Source organism: Ambystoma mexicanum, chromosome 2q (genome assembly GCF_040938575.1).
Source record: "Ambystoma mexicanum isolate Mex_15411 chromosome 2q, UKY_AmexF1_1, whole genome shotgun sequence".
NCBI lineage: Eukaryota > Metazoa > Chordata > Amphibia > Caudata > Ambystomatidae > Ambystoma > Ambystoma mexicanum.
The window spans coordinates 533,500,436-533,517,515 of record NC_090924.1 but is presented as its reverse complement, the minus strand read 5'-3'; the positions used below and the strand labels follow the sequence as shown (position 1 = coordinate 533,517,515).

At 46.9% G+C, this 17,080-nt stretch overlaps 1 protein-coding gene across 1 annotated transcript in view; it reads left to right on the top strand.

Moving 5' to 3' along the window:
* The window catches only part of DNAH3 (dynein axonemal heavy chain 3), a 1,861,430-nt gene that overhangs the window by 1,377,691 nt on the left and 466,659 nt on the right, over positions 1-17,080 (top strand). The window contains exons 53-54 of the mRNA XM_069647670.1: positions 12,113-12,338; positions 12,580-12,824. Of these exons, the coding sequence (XP_069503771.1) occupies positions 12,113-12,338; positions 12,580-12,824 (471 nt within the window). The remainder of the gene's footprint in view (positions 1-12,112; positions 12,339-12,579; positions 12,825-17,080) is intronic.

Below are 17,080 nucleotides of genomic sequence, written 5' to 3'. Positions count from 1 at the left end.
AGGATTAAAAGTCTGAGTTCCTTTCAGAGGAGTATGTCTTGTAGCCAGCCAAACTTGGTCTCCGATTCGATATGGTGGGGTCTCACTTCTATGTTGATCAGCATTTTTCTTGTATTTCTCTTTTGCTTGTTTCAAATGTTTTGTTGCCTCTTTAAAGGCTTGTGTAATAGTAGAATGCAGATGAGTTACTGCAGGCATTTCTAAATGCTGGGGTGAATCGAGTTCTGAGGTTCGAGGATGATGTCCATATATGGTATAAAAGGGGCTTTGTCCGGTTCCTGAATGTACAGAGTTATTATATGCGTATTCAGAAATCCATAAAATGTCCTTCCAATTACCTTCGGTTTGGTGGAGCATACAATGTAGGTATTGTTCAAGAGTCTGGTTGGTTCTCTCCGTCTGACCATCGGTTTGGGGATGGTGACTGGTTAATAACCTTACGTCGATTTGTGCCAATTGACAACACTTCTGCCAAAATTGTGAAATGAACTGACTACCTCGGTCAGAGATCAATACAGAAGGAAATCCATGTATTCGAACAATATGTTCGAGAAATTCCTTGGCCAAGATTGAAGCAGAAGGTAATTCTTTTAAAGGAATTAAGTGGGCCATCTTGGAACAAAGATCCACAATAACTAGAATGGTGTTGAATCCATTACATGGCGGTAGATCTGTAATAAAGTCTAAAGACAAAGTGTGCCGTGGTGTTGGTGGAATATCTAAAGGTTGTAAAAGACCAGCTGGTTTCTTCTTTTGGCTTTTGTTCAGGGCGCAGATGCCACAGACAGTACAAATGACTTTACATCTTTTCGCCAGGTGGGCCACCAGAATTGTCTTTTAAATTTAGCTTCAGTTTTTGCAATACCTGGGTGCCCTTCCATCAGAGCTTCATGGTAATTGGAGATGACTTGTTCTTGTAGTTCCTTGTGTGGTAGAAATAGACGCCCTTGATAGTAAGGTAGGTCATTGACAACTGAATAATCTTGTCCCTTTTTAACCCAGTCCTGCAGGGCTGCTGAATCGAAAAGTTGTTGGATCTTTAAATGAATATCTTCTAAGGTCTGTGGAGTAGTTATACCAAGAATTCTTTGTTCAGGAATTATAGGCACCTGTTTCGGGTTTGAATATGCTTCTCCCATCCTGATTCAGGATAAAGCGTCTGCCTTACCATTCTTACAACCTGGTCGGTAAGTGATCACGAAATTGAATTCGGCAAGGAATAAGGCCCATCGAAGTTGACACGATGATTGGGCCTTGGCTGTTTTTAAATACTGAAAGTTCCTGTGATCGGTGATTACACTAATGGTATGCCTGGCACCGTGAAGATAATGCCGCCAAGCCTTGAAGGCGGATTTAATGGCTAACAACTCTTTATCAGTAAACGCATAGTTTAATTCGGGGGCTGAGAATTTTCTGGACCAAAATGCTACTGGATGAAGTTGACCGGTTTCTGGATCCTTCTGGGACAAGACAGCCCCCATGGCTAAACTGGATGCATCGGTTTCACCTATGTATGGGAGCTCGGGGCGTGGATGCTTTAAGACGGGTGCCAACGTGAATTTCAATTTCAATGCTTGGAAGGCTTTTTCAGCCTCTTCGGTCCACAAGAAGCGTTTGTTTTTTCGCAAAAGTGCTGTGATGGGGTGTACAACATATGAGAAGTCAGGAATAAATCTGCGGTAGAAATTAGCAAATCCAAGCATGCTTTGCACCCCTTTAACTGAACTGGGTGATGGCCACTTGAGAATTGCGTCCACCTTTCAAGAGTCCATTCGGACTCCTTTTGGAGTCAGGATAAATCCAAGGAATTCAACTTCTGTAGCATGAAAAACACATTTTTCCAATTTTGCATATAACTTGTACTGACGTAGTTTCTCAAGGACTGCACGAACGTGCTTAACATGGTCTGATTCTGAGGAGGAGTACACTAGAATATCGTCTATGTATACGACAACACAGACGTCAATGAGTTCACGAACGACATCGTTCATAAAATACTGGAAGGCTGCTGGTGCATTGCACAACCCGAAGGGCGTCACCTGATATTCGAATAATCCGTACTTGGTACGAAAAGCGGTCTTCCATTCGTCGCCCTTCTTTACACGTACCAGATGATATGCCCCTCGGAGATCTAATTTAGTGTAAATGCAAGCATCCTTTACTTGGTCTAGTAGTTCGGGGATCAGAGGCAATGGATATCGGTTCTTCACCGTGATCTGGTTTAATGCACGGTAGTCTATGCACGTTCTGAGGTCACCTTCCTTTTTGGGCACGAAGAATAAAGCTGAAGATGCAGGGGACTTAGATGGACGAATGAAGCCATTAGCAAGGTATTGGTCCAAGTATTGTCGTAGGTGACAGTTTTCGGGTTCCGTAGGGGCGTAGATTCTACTGCATGGAGGTTGTGCACCGGGTATGAGGTCGATTTGACAATCGTTTGATCTATGAGGTGGTAAGGTGTTTGCCTGTTCTTTTTGGAAAACATCCTGGAATTCTTGATATTCCTGAGGTAACTGCATGACTGGATTAGCGACTGTGGGCCAGGCTTTTGTTCAAGGTTTTTTCCGGGTAACAGGTGTGTGCACACTCGGGGAAGGTTACTCTCTTCTCTCGCCAATCAATACAAGGATTATGTGTTTCCAACCAAGGTATCCCCAGTATTATTTGGAACTGCAGGGCTTTGATTAAGTCAAACACAATAGTCTCTCGATGCTCATCCTGACCCAACAGTGTCATCTCTGTGGTGGAATGAGTTACAGGCCCAGAGGAAATTTCAGTTCCATCGACTGTGGTGATAACATCCGAAGTGGTCTTTTTGGTAGAGAGGTAGATTCATCCTAGAAGCCAGTTCGTGGTCCACATAGTTTCCTACGGCCCGCTATCAATGTATGCCCTAACTGCGTGCATACGTGATGGCTGCCTTGGATCAATAAGGACCATTGGTATGATTAGGTGCGAGGTCTGAGTGTCCTTCTTTAAGCTCGGCAAGCGGACCTCTACGCTTGTCGGGCGTGGTCGTTTCCCAGATCAGGCTCTGTTTGATTTCTATCAGCAACTCCGACTACTTTCTTGGATGGTTTTATAGGGCAATCCCGTAGAAAATGTCCTGAGGGCCCACAGTACAGACACAACTGCATCTGTCGTCTCCTTTCTCTTTCTTTTTGAGTTAAGGGTCCCTTAACCCACCCGATTTGCATTGGTTCTGATGCATCTGTTCCTTTGGGAGTAACATTGGGTTTAACCAATACCCGATTCTCGAACTTAGCTCGATCAGCTTTTCTATTCTGAAGTCGGTGGTCTAGCTGGACCACTAAGTCTATATATTCTGTGCAATCCTGGGGTGGGTTCACAACTTGGCCAAAACATCCTTGAGTTCACCCCGAAGTCCACAATGATATAATGTAATTCGCTTTACCTCTAGCCATCCGGTTTCCACCACCAACCTATTGAAGGTTGCGATATAAGTTAGCGGCATTGGTTCATGAACACGGTGAACCTTTTCGGGTCCCCAGCAAAGCGTTCGGGTGGAGCTAAAGGAATGCTCCCTGGTAGAACCACTTGCACAGGGCTGCTCGATGAAAGGGGGGTTGAATTCCCCCCCAAGTCCAGGTAGTGGTGTTTGCCCGGCTTGGTTTTGCAGCAGTTGTCTGGCAAGATCATCAGTGCGCTCCTTTGACACAATCAGTTCTCTCCTGAGGGCATTAGTTTCTTGGCGCGCGGAGTGCACTTCTTCCCTAAGTTCTCCTAACAATTGGGTTAGTTGGTCGGTTTCTGAGGTCTCCATTATGTCCGGGTGGGGATTTGTAGATTGGCTTTGCCTACTGTTACAGTCAACTGGTTCCCACAGGGGCGTCGATCGGACCCGGACAGCTGCGGTCTCCACCAACGTGATGCGTAGTGAAGAGATGACAGTCTGGACTGGCCCGCCTAATCTTGTCTACTGGACTCGTAGAAGTATTCTCCTGCAAGTGCAGAAAGGGATTTAGCCACCCGTGGACTTTAGTGATGGCCCCCCAACAGTTCTCGTTCTCCCCACTAATCACCTCCGATATTCCCTTTTGGTAACCTCACCTTATGTTTTTAAATGATGAGCTCTCCATCCTGCATGGCATGCAGGGGCGCGTTGATACCAGTTACTTCACTGGGTTGAAGGTACTGGAGGAGTTCCGGAGGAATATTGACTCCAGTGTCTATAAAATTCAAAGAGTTCAATATGTCCGCTGTTCACTCTTGTTCCATTCCCTCGTTAGGTTGCAGCTGGGTCCAAAAGAATTTTGCCTGGAGGCAGCTGATGGCGTTCAGGTAAGAGTCTGTATTACCAAACACTGTCCGGTAAAAGTTGCATGAGTTTAACTTGCTGTTTTCTCTCCCTTTATAGGTGCGGCATAGGAAGATGCAGCGAATTAAAGAATAATACCTCCGGTGGTAAAGCAGGTAAGCCTATGGTGGCAAAGAGATTGTCCTTGTTGTTTTTCTCGGCTCACCTTGTTATTCCTTTTGTTTTCCCCCCAGGTGCTGGGTTTCGACAAAGAAAATGATGGAGGCAGCGCCGAGTTGAAAGATGCAGTGGACTGGTGAGTATAACGCAGTGCTGCTGCTGGCGAAGCGACGCGTGCTGAAATAATGTCCTTTCCAGGCTCAGAGATGTTCTGGGTCCGGAATCAGGTAAGGAATCAAATAATGTCTGTGATCTAACCTCTTCTCCTTTCTTTGCCTTTTGTCTAGGAGCTCCGGATTCGAGGCGGGCGTGGCAGAAGACTGGATGCTGACTTGCAGACACGTTGAGCGTCACTCTGCTGGATGCAGAATAACGCAAAGCATGGGCTGCTGTTCGGGCGTGGTTTAAATAGCCTGCAAAGTAGTCCCAGGTAAGAAGTTCCCCAGAACCACACCCGAGTGAAAAATAGTCCCTGTAATAAAATAGTCCCATCCAGGCCTCACGTTGGCTTGGACTCATTTGCAGCATGGTCTGCATAAGGTAAGTAAAATCTATGAGCCTAGCGCCTATGGCGCCAGGACTGATTTCTATGATGGGCCTGGTGCCTAAGGCGCCAGGACTGAATCCAAACAGCCCCCAGCCGGGGCTGTTGGGGTTTTAATGAGTATCTGGATGCCTGCTCCCGGGGCTGATGGACTCGATCCGGATGCCCGGCGGTAGGCATCATGACATGCTGGGCCTGCATGTAGGGCATTGTTTGAACAAGCCGGACCCCGCGGCCCGAGCGGTGGTGTGGCCCTTGCACCCCACAGTGCGCGAAGGTGGGTGGAGGGACCCGACCTGATGGTTGTAGCATAGGGCGGAGGAGGCGAAAATCAGCTGGGGAGCGCGTAACGGATATAAAGGCAAACTGACATGTGAAAACGGAAAGGAAGGTGGAAGAGGGCGGACCGGCAAGCTTCTGTAGATTGTCTATGGTGGGTCAGTGAGGTGGCTTGTGGAAACTGTGAACTGCTGGCGCTCCCTCACTCAGGCAGTACCCCAATAAACTGCACATTCCCCCACTCCATGGTAGTGGTGGGAGCACAATAGCCAGCTGATGAGCCCATAAGGTGACAGGCTCAGAATGAAGATATAGGCACGGACTGACTCTCGGAACCAAGCGCTTCAAACTGCAGCAGATACTCTTGGGGGAGTGTGTGTAATTAGAGAAACACATAAGAATCACATGTGAAGAGCTGGTGGACTTGCTTGAGCCCGTAGCCAGTGTGACAAACAGAGCCTGGTCCGGAGGGCCCACGATATGGGCGTGTGCTAGCAGGATCGGAGTGAAGCTACATTGTTACGTGGGAGGGCACAATCCACTCCGGTAGCTACTCGTCGGCCCCCAGACACCCTCTTGGGAGGCCCGCCCGGGCCCCAGCGCCAACAGCAGTTTCATCTCGCTGGGGCTGGCGAGAGGGGAGGTTTGCCCACAACTCCTTGGCTCAACGCCATGTCCAGCAAACAGCTAAGAACGAAGAGTAATCAGCCCACGCTGGAAGAGCACGCTAGAACACCGCCAGGCCCTGAAGGAACTAGGAGCAAGGAGAAAATCCCTGCTGGGAGCGGAGTCACCATGGGTACCAACCAGGAGGTCCTGGCGGCTACTGCAGATCTGAAAGTAGCCTGGGAGACCAAAGTGGGTCTGGCTATGACTGAATTGAAAGCAGCACAGGAGCTGAAAGTCAGGGCAGTGCAGGAGGAAGTGAACCTTCTTCGACAAGATGTCAGGTCGTTGGCGGAACGAAAAGAGAACCTGGAAAAAGAGGTGGGCCTGAATACAGCGGACTGTGCAACACATAAAGCAGACCTTCACGCCCTAGGGCAGCGCGTGGGTAATCTAGAATGCAGGGCGGAGGAGGCGGAGGGAGGTGCCCGATGGAATAACATCCGTATTGTTGGTTTGCCAGAGGGAGCCTAGGGATCCAACCCTACAGAGTTCGTTGAGTCTATGCTGCTGCAGGAGATAACCGGAGGAGTGTTGTCCCAGGGGTTCGCGGTGGAAAGGGCGCATAGGGCTCTAACGAGGAAGCCGCCAGGCAACCCCCCCTAGGCTGGAGATTGCTAAGATCTTCAACTATCGGGATTGAGAAAGAATCCTTGAACACTTCCGTAAGGGCGGAACAATACAAAGAGGGACAGCAAACATAACCGCATACCCGGATTATACCTTGATGGTACAACAGAGCCACCTGAACTTTGGGACTGTTAAAAGAAGATTGCGATTAGCAGGCCACAAGTACATGCTGCTCTACCCGGCGCAGCTAAAGGTGTTCCATGAAAACAGAACCTTGTTTTTCAAAACCCCGGAAGAAGCCATGGGGTGGCTTGACACGCAAAGCTGCCCCCAGGAGTCGGGCATCCAGATAGGAGAAGGAGAAGGAAGAGATAAGTAATCTATAGAGGGGGCACCAGAGGGTGTCGCAGCCTAAGACTATGCGACTTGATTATTGTAATTGATGTAGTTTACGGGCTGGTATGATTAGGTTGGAATGAGACATGATCCGGGAGCACTGAGACTTTTGCCTGGCTAGGGAGCCTCGCAGAGCTAGTCCTCATACCCCCATTTAGAGTAGTTTAGTTAGGTTACCGGTAGTCCGGTGACACCCTGCTGGGACTCTGTCCTCGGCACACCGAGGCAGAACCAGAGGCAGGGTCGCCTGAGATCCAGGGATGAGCTGGGCATTTGTTGGGGTTCGGGAGGGTGGGGGGAGGGAAAGGGCAGTGTGTGGGGGTTTGTTGTTGGGGAAAAGGGGGAGGGGGAGTTTGTTTTGGGCGGGTGGAGAATGAGCCAATATGGGAATCTTAACAGGCGGGAGGGAGGGCGGAGAGAGTGGGGGCAGGATATTGTATGCATGGCGTCGGGGTGCCTTAGAGTGGTTACCTGGAATGTTAGGGGCCTCAATAGTTACTTGAAGTGCAGTAAAGTTATGCTGTACCTGAAAAGGATGAGGGTGGACATGGCATTATTGCAGGAGACCCACCTCACCAGGGAAAAACTGGAGGTGGTTAAGAGAAAGTGGAGAGGGAGTATAGCGGGTGCCACATACTCGGCTTACGCAAGAGGAGTTATCACCTGGGTAGCACCCCACGTACCATTCCAATTGCTTCAGTCCACGGGAGACCCAGAAGGCAGACTGGTCGTTGTGAGGGGGATGTTGGAAAACCGGGAAGTGAGTATTGTAAACTTAAATGCCCCCAACCAGGACACAGCGGCCTACTTTCGGACCCTGTATGGTAATATTAGCCCCCTACTGGGTGGCGGGATCCTATGGGGAGGTGACTTTAATTGGGTACTGAATCCTAAACTGGATAGATCAGACAATAAACTAGACAAGCCCACCCCGGCTGCAAAGGTGCTAAAGACCCTCTTGAGTGACTTCGATCTTGTGGATGTCTGGAGGCAATTGCACCCAGCAGATAGGCAATACTCACACTACGTGGCACCACATGATCTGCACACGAGACTGGACTACGTGTTCGTCGCTGCTGATCTGGTAAGCGGGATGAGAGGTGCAGAATACAAGGCCAGGGTGCTCTCAGACCACTCCCCTCTGGTTCTGGATTGGCAACACCAACCCCCTAGGACGTGGATTCCGACGTGGAAGCTCAGAGCCAAGGCCCTGCAGGATTAGGCATTCCGGGAGGATTTAAGGGAGGAGATTATAGAGTACTTTGAGATTAACACGGGTACGGTCAGATCAATGGGGAACGGTGTGGGAGGCATTCAAAGTGGTGGTGCGGGGGGTGGTTATGTCAAAATCCAGAGGGCTCCAGGGGAGCATAGAACAAGAGCTGCGCAGAGCGGAGGAAGAGTTGGAAGACATTATGCGTAGGGGAGGCACCTCTAGAGAAGACGGGGTCAGGATGAGACAGCTACAACAAGCTAGTTGTGAACACTGGGACAGGCTATGTAAATTGAGCTACAAGAAATATGTGAAGAAACAGCATGCGGGGGGAAATAAACTTGGAAGGCTGCTGGCCTGGCTATGTAAGAGCGAGGCACCAAGGCCTGCAATCAGGGAAATCAGAGGGGAGGGAGGTCGGATCCTGGACGCCCAGGAGGGAGGGAATGGCGAGTTCCTTAGATACTACAAATGGCTCTATGAGGACCCAGACGGAGCTGGGGACCAAGAGATCCGGGACACGATAGAAGACATGGGCCTACCTACCTTAGACAACTTAGAACGGGCAGACCTGGACGCCCCAATCACAAGAGAAGAGCTTGAAATAGTGATTTGACACCTGCCCACTTGTAAGGCTCCGGGGTCAGATGGGCTCCCGGGCGAATTCTACAAAACCTACAAACAGGAGTTGCTACCCCTGTTGCTGGCTATGTTTAATGAGTCGTATGAGTAAGGCAGGCTGCCCGAGTCCTTACGTGAGGCAGTGATTATTCCGCTCTTAATGCCGGGTAAGCCTAGCACAGACTGTGGGTCATACAGACCCCTGTCGATGCTCAACCAAGACAGCAAAATCCTTACGGCAGTGCTGGCAAACAGGCTTAAGCGTGTCATCGGCGAACTGATACACCCTGACCAAACAGGCTATGTCCCTGGTAGGAATATAACTGATAACCATAAGAGACTGCATCACATTATCAATCAGACTGAGGAAGACCCAGGTGAGCTAGTGATCGCCTCGCTTGACGCGGTCAAGGCGTTTGACTCAGTAACATTGCTCTGGCTGTTGGCGACTTTAGAAGCCTTTGGAATGGGTCCAGGGTATCTTAGGTGGGTTAAAATGGTATACAGCGCCCCAAATGCTAGGGTTAAAACGGCAGCCACGATCTCAGACAAATGGCAATTTAGCAGGGGCACCAGAAAGAGCTGCCCCATGTCACCCATGTTGTATATATTAGCGCTAGAGCCATTGGCTGTCTGTCTTAGACAACAATATGGAGAAATTGAGATACGCACCGCAGGCAGTCCGCATCTCATTTCATTATATGCTGACGACATGCTCTTGTACCTGCGTTTCCCAGAAGAGAATACACAATACATCCTGGAGGTGATGGAACAATATGCCGCCCTCTCCGGCATAGCAGTAAACCCCAAGAAATCTAGCATGTTTCCCCTAGGGAGATATAGGTTTGTCCCGCCAGGGGGTTTTCCGGTATAGCCAATACCCTGGCGAACCAAGTTGTTCAGATACCTTGGAATTGACATATACCATACGACAGAAGAAGAACATAAACACAACACGGTGAAAGCAGTTGAAGGTATCAAACATAGCATGGGTTTCTGGTGCGGACTGCGCCTGGCCATGATGGGGAGAGCAGCTTTAATCAAGATGGTAGTCCTGCCCAGACTGTTACTTTTTCGTAAACATCCTGCACGTTATCCCTAGGCGTTTCTTCGCTAGTCTCCACAGCTTGTGCAGGGGCTTTATATGGCATAACTCCAGGGTGGCTCTTTGGAAATTGCAGAATTCGTGTGACAGGGGGGAATAAACCTGCCGAATGTTGAGTTGTATTATCTAGCGGGACAATTGCAATACATGGCCAGACGGCTGTCTGAGGAAGAAACAGCGGAAACTAGGCTGTTGTGTATGGAACCTGCTCCCTATTTCCTTAGAGAGGTGGTGTGGCTGCCTAAGCTTAAGGTGCTAGACATGGCGCGGCTGTTGGTGCTTGGCTGGGAGGTTTGACATAGAGCATGGCGGATGGTGGGATACCCGGCTCCATTTTCCATGCAGGTGCAGTTGGCGGCGCTATGCAGAGAGGACCCACAATTGATACAATGGGGGTCCGTAGATACTGGGAACCCATGGGCCTGGCCACTTTGGGAGACATATGGCAGGATGGTTGGCGCTAGAATTCCAGAAACTGATGAAGGACACCGGGGTGCATAAGGGGCAACATATAACCCACTCCAGAATTGTCAAGCGGGTGCGAGAAAAATGGCCTGCGGCGGTGCTCACGGAACAACCGGATGCCACCATGGAGATGATATATGACGTCTCAGAGGGTGGGCACGAGATATCCCGCATATATGAGCTACTGGGGTCCAAGGTGGGGAAGGAATTGTCCCTATTGAGACAGCTCTGGGAGGAGGAGGTGGGAGAGCCTATGTCGGATGGGTTATGGGATAGAGCCCAGAGATATCATAAGAAGGTGTCCCGAAACGCAAGGCTCCAGCAGATCCAATTATATGTCACACATAGGGCATATTTGACCCCCAGTAAGATTGCTAGGTTTGGGGGCCAGATGATCCAGAGATGCCCCTGGTGTGGGGAGGAGGAAGCCGGGATGTTACACATGTTCTGGGCTTGTCCGGAGGTGGGTAGATTCTGGGCTGAACTGAAAATACGCCTGGCTGAAAAAGGTATTAAGCTAGAGGTGGAGTCGGCCTGGGCATGCATGCTAGGAGGTTTCCCTAGGCCACGTCATCTAAGGCACATTAGCAAGGTGAATGTGCTGGAAGGCAGCTCACAGGCCCAGAGTGGAGTTGTGATGGGCTGACTTCTTGAAATGGGCCGAGGCTGAAACGGCTGCTTGCTTCGAAGCGGTCAGCAGGGGAGGGGAGGAGGAGGTAGGACCCCTAATCGAATGGAGGCAATTAGTGGCCACCATGGGGGCCCCCCCTAGCCCGTTCACAGTGGGGATGACACGGATGAGAGGAGGGCAATCAACCCGCCTGAGGACGCACAGGCTGACGATTCGGACATTATGGCTCAAGTTGGGGGTGCGGGAGGGCTGCGGGACTGAAGAACATAGTTTGTAATGTTATCTTGTTCGACATGGATATGGAAGTCCTAATTATTGTAATGTTTGGTGTGTTCTTATAAAATAATAAAATAAATGTTAAAAAAAAAAAATAACACTCATCAGTTGTTGAAAATCAATGATCCTGTAAGTCGCTGTTCCGAGTCGCTTATTGATTGATGTGCTTTGCAGTTTGATGTAAACTGCACTGAGAATGGGCTTGTGTGGCTGACTTACATACCACGGAGCAGGTGAGGAGGGGAGGCGAAAGCTGGCATGCTGCAGCATAGTGTAAACTTCTGTGCGCTCTCTCCTACCGGTCGCCTCCCCCTGGTGTGATGCAGTGCATTGTGGTGTGTTGTGGTGCAAATATCTCAGAAATGGTGTGTCCTAGGACCTTGAAATGTGGTTGAGTTTTGTTTTCTGCCCGTTGAGTCGCTTAAAATTACCTTTGTCTGGTCCATCTACGACCACACAGATGTTTCGCTGATTTGAGGCAACCGTCTCATGTGTGAAGGGGCTAAAATCCAGGGACAGCAGTGGGTTGTCCAAATGTCATGTAGCCAGTAATGTCCGGAGCGTCCTAACAGGTAACTATGCAAAATTTGATGCAGATTGGCGGAACAGTGCGGAATTGTATAAGGAACAAACGAACAGATTTTTATATATATATATATATATATATATATATATATATATATATATATATAATTATAGGAATTCTTAATCTGCAATATTATTTCAAATTAAATTAATTCTTATGAAAAGAACACAAGGGACCTCCATGATATGTGTTACGTTGTCGAAAGTGTTGCTTTTTACTCAGACAACTGGGATATTTCTGGGAAGGGCCCTTTTAATGTCATTTGTAAACTGTAACCCAAATAAAAATGCTTTCATGATTTTGTTTTAATTCCCTATGCCAGGACTGCTGAAGTTTGCTGATGACCTTGGCATGGGAGGAACAAACCTTCAGACAATTTCATTAGGACAGGGGCAGGGACCCATTGCAGCGAAAATGATTAATCAAGCAATTTCAGATGGAACTTGGGTGGTCTTACAGAACTGTCATCTTGCTACCAGCTGGATGCCGGCCCTCGAGAAAATATGCGAAGAGGTGATAGTGCCTGAGACCACCAACGAAAAGTTCAGGTGGGCAGCTGATGTCATCACTAAGCATTGCTTTATCAGTATCCATCTCTTATAGGGCTATTTATTTGTCATGCATTTTGAAGATCTTTTGAAAATCAATGACTTATGATTGCCCATAATGGTGATTATATTTTCAATTTAGGAATGCCACATTGAGGGCAAAATAAGATGCTATTGTTCTCTTTTCCTTCCACTGTCATCCACTGTTTGTGTTAATTGACTGCAACTATTATTCCAACAGATTGTGGGTGACTAGTTATCCATCTGATAAGTTTCCTGTAAGCATCCTCCAGAATGGAATAAAAATGACAAATGAGCCACCCAAGGGACTTCGAGCAAATCTTCTTCGTTCATACCTCAATGACCCAATTTCAGACTCCACGTTCTTCAACAGTTGCGACAAACCCGTAATGTGGCAAAAGCTGATGTTTGGACTTTGCTTTTTTCATGCTCTTGTCCAGGAAAGGAGAAACTTTGGGCCTTTGGGTAAGATTTTGATACTTTTGCCATCACATTAAACAATTATTTCACTAGCAAAATGTAAAGTACGCCCATCAAGGCATACCAATTTGGACAAGGTGTGATGAAAAGAAAATGTTTTATTTAGATTTAAGTTTTTGGTTCGAATTACTTCAAAGTAGTTGTTTATTTCAATATTCAGTTAAAATGTGGTGACTTTCGTTTAAAAACTTTTACTTGCTTCCCCATTTGACAACTAGTTGTCCACTATCTTGAACATCACAACTAGTCTATTAGTTGGCTTAAATATCTTGTTAGCATCGATTTCACACCGCAAATACCACCTAATGTTGCAGTATCGACACTTGATGATGATGATCAAGGTGCAACTCCACCAGCACTGGACTGGTGGGCAATTCCTTTATGGTCTGAAAGCAAATGGAAGAACCTGTACTTCTACATCCCGTCCATCCTGTCTCCTTCTTCTACCAGTGGTTCTCCCTCGCTTCCACTGCTTAGGGCCTTGATGCTGGACTTCCAGCTGAAAAGCCATTCACAAGCCTCTTGTCGGATGGCACAGTCTCTCACAGGGTTCCAGTACTCAAATCTCCTTCCACTGTTTCCCCCGGTACTGTTCATCTTCCGATCCAGCCAAATTCCCTCACTTTTCTAGCTTATACTGCTCATCAATCACAAATTAATGTTCACTAGGTTACTAATCGCTTGAGTCCAAAAACAACTGGGTCAAATGGAATTCATTTTATATACTATCTGTTTTAATATTAAAGGTAACCACTGAACACAACATATAATTAGTCAAATGTAACACACAATATGAATTTTACAACAATGTTGTGATTTGAAGCAAATAATACATGGACCAACAGGGCAACAGACCAACATTGTATATTGTGCACCTCAATACACATATAAGTGACATGAAGTGATATTGGACAAGACATAACACACAAGTCATGAAAAACTGGTTCCGGGTCCAAACCCTGCATACAACAGGCCAACTTTGCGTGAAGCAGCTACAAAGGCGGCCACCCCAAGGTAGTTCTTTTGCCTCTTTTCTCCTTCCCCCTGTCATTTTCGTGGATTCCCACCCGCCCTGCATTCCTGTCGCACTGTGTGGCCGTACTGCCACAGCCTCCCGACCCCTGCACTTACATCCGGGGCTCCGGCTTCCCTCGAGGCCCTGTTCCCTGAAGACCTATGTATGGGAAGCAGCCTTAAGTGTGTAGGTCTTTAGGTGGCACGGTTTAGAGACTGCAATCAGAAAAATTATATAAAAGCATAAACATTTAAAAAAGTAACTCCAACTGATGTGTTTGTGCAAGAGTATTAGTACAATTATTATTCAAGCAGGCAAATGAGCATGTTTGGAAATGGAGTATCAGAGTTCAAATAACTTACCACATTTCTTTTCTGAAAGTACTAATCATAGTGGTCAACATAGGTTTCGCTAATATAGAAACCCAAAAGTAATTGGGCACAGTCTTCAGTCCTGGATGTGTTGAGCAGTACCTCACCTCAAATTGGAGAATTGGTCTTATTTAAAATGTGTAAACTATGAGAGCAATCATAGCCACCACTGAGTGACACAAACTGGATGCCCCAAAACAGCAATTGCAGACCATGTGTGCCCCTTAAATGAGTAGGAATGGTAGAATAAGTCCTTGTGCAGCTGACATTCACACGAAGATAGCCACATGTGGGAATGTTTAACCAATCATACATGTTGCACGCACACGCACTTAAATTAGGAATACGACAAATGTATCAGTGCAAAGTGAGTCCAAGGATTTGAATTTATTATGGTCCAATTGTATTTTGAAATCGGCCAACACATGTTTTGACACTAGGTCTTTCTCAAGGCTGTTGTTAAAACATTGTCAGAACAACTGTCACAAATAATAATAACAATGCAAAATGGGAAATAGAATATACATACCAAAATCATTATTTGGTGCAGCAAGACAAGAAAGCGAGAAAGGAGAAATCCGAACAAAAATAAGAGGTGAACAGAGTTCAATAATATTTTGATTAATTATCAAAATAACTGAGTAGGATTCAATGTATCAATATTGTTCTGTGTCCTCATGGTTGGACACTAGGGGCAATCAGTAACATACAATTGTATTCTTTTATCATTATTGTGGATGAGGTGAAGCACCCAAAATGGTGTCATACCAAATAATGGTTGGCGAATCCCATAGGTAAAAACATCTCAGTGTTCAAAATCTAAACCTCCAGCTGTAATTATTTCAGGATCAGTGTTAAGGTAGCAGATACATCTGAACCATCTACGGGGGATATCAGCAGGACGTTTGGGAAAAAAAGGAGTAAGATAGAGAAATAAAGAAATTATGCTTCTTCCTCCCACACCAGAACCCCTTAAATAGCTCTAGATCCATGATACAGGGAGGAATTTAGCAATTTCCATATTGGAATCCCACCAAGGAATGTAGGTCTGTATTCTATTACAGCTTTCACGCCACAGCGAGGGGGTGGACATGGGCTTTAATGGCCCGCCAACCCGTGCTTTGGGCCTCAGCTCGGGCTGCGGGCTGGTAAAGCCCATGTCCACCCCCTCCCCCCGGTGCGCGAAAGCTGTTCGCACCCCAGGAAATGCAATGTTAAAAAAAATGCCCACTGCCATTAACATGGAAAAGGGACTAGGTCCCTTTTCGGATGACGGCGCCCTTGGAAAACATGTTCAAATTCTCTACTGTCACCGTTTCTATTTCAATGGCGGCAGCCATTTTTTCCAGTTTTATTTCCTCCATGTTCGGGCGGTGAAGGCACAATCGCGCTTGGAAATGGCAGATTGTGATTGGTCGGTCTGTCTTTCCCAGGTGCAAATTGCATTTATAAAGCACTTTACAGATTATAATAACACAGTGCATATTAAAAGAAAATGACATCCAGAACCAAAATGGAATTAGAGTAGATGACTTTTAATGGCACAGCGGAAAAAAAAATATGAAGAGATAGAGCAGGAGTGTGTTCCAATAGAGAGGAAACGAGCGAAAATGGGACTGTACACAGGGTGGACGAGGAACAGATAAGAGAAAAAGAGATAGAACAAGGATGCAAGAGGGAGAATAGAATGAAACAAGGGAAGAAAGATAAGGGGTGCAAAATTGTGAAGGGATTTGAAAACCATACAGAGTAAGTTGAATTTTAGTCGGGAGTGAAAGGGTAAGCATCGAACAAGAGACATGGAAGGAGAGATATAGTCCTGAGGGGAGAGGGAACCGAGAAAATGAATAGATGAGTGAGACATTGACCTAAGCAGACATAAACGAGAGACAGGGAGGCAAAAGAGGAGTCAAGAGCAGTAGAAGAGGTGAAATAAAAAGAGAGGAAATTACTAACTTGGATGCCTGGAATGTAAGAAAAGGCAGAGCCTTAATCATATGTAAAAGGTGAGCCCTGCAAGAATGAGAAAGCAAAGAGATATGGAGAGAGAAGAGTGAGGAATCCATGTGTACACCAAGATTGCGGGCAGATAGAGGTATAGAGAGAAGGGAGGGGTGAATAGATGAAGGAGGGAGAGTGGGACATGGAGGAAGCAGGAAAGAAAAGGGCTTTGGTCTTAGATCAATTAAGGAAGAGGTAGTGGTTTGACATCCAGGATTTAATGGCCATAAGGCATTATTAAAGTAGCGTGGATAGAGGAGAAGAAGGAAGAAAAGGATAGGAAAAGCTGGGTGTCATCAGCATAGAGATGGTGGGACAATCCAAAAGATGAGATGATTGAAGTGAGAGGAGAGGTATAGGGGGAAAAAGAAGAGGACCCAGTACTGGACCTTGAGGAACACTGTGGTGGAGAGGTAGAGTAGGGGAGGATTTGCTAGCTCAGCAGGCAGAGTATGTGCAATTGGACAGATAAGACTGGAACCAACGAAGGACAGTACCAGAAAAACCATAAGACGAAAGATAGGAAAAAAGATTAGTGGTTGACAGTGTCAAAGGCGGCTGACAAATCAAGACGAATCAGAAGTGAGGAGCGTTTCATATAGCAAGCAGAAAGAAGGGAGTCGCAGACTGAGAGTAGTGCGTCTCTGTGGAGTGATGGGTTTGGACACCAGATGGGAAGCAGGGAAGAATAAAGTTAGAAGAGATGGGAGAGATTTTATATGTATCCCCTACAGACACACTGAATTACCTGACCTGTCATAATGTTTCCGTACTCAGCCTGCAAGGAAGGCAATAATCCCAATGATTAATGCAGGCACCTCACGCTGTGCTACCAGGCTGAATCCAATTCCATA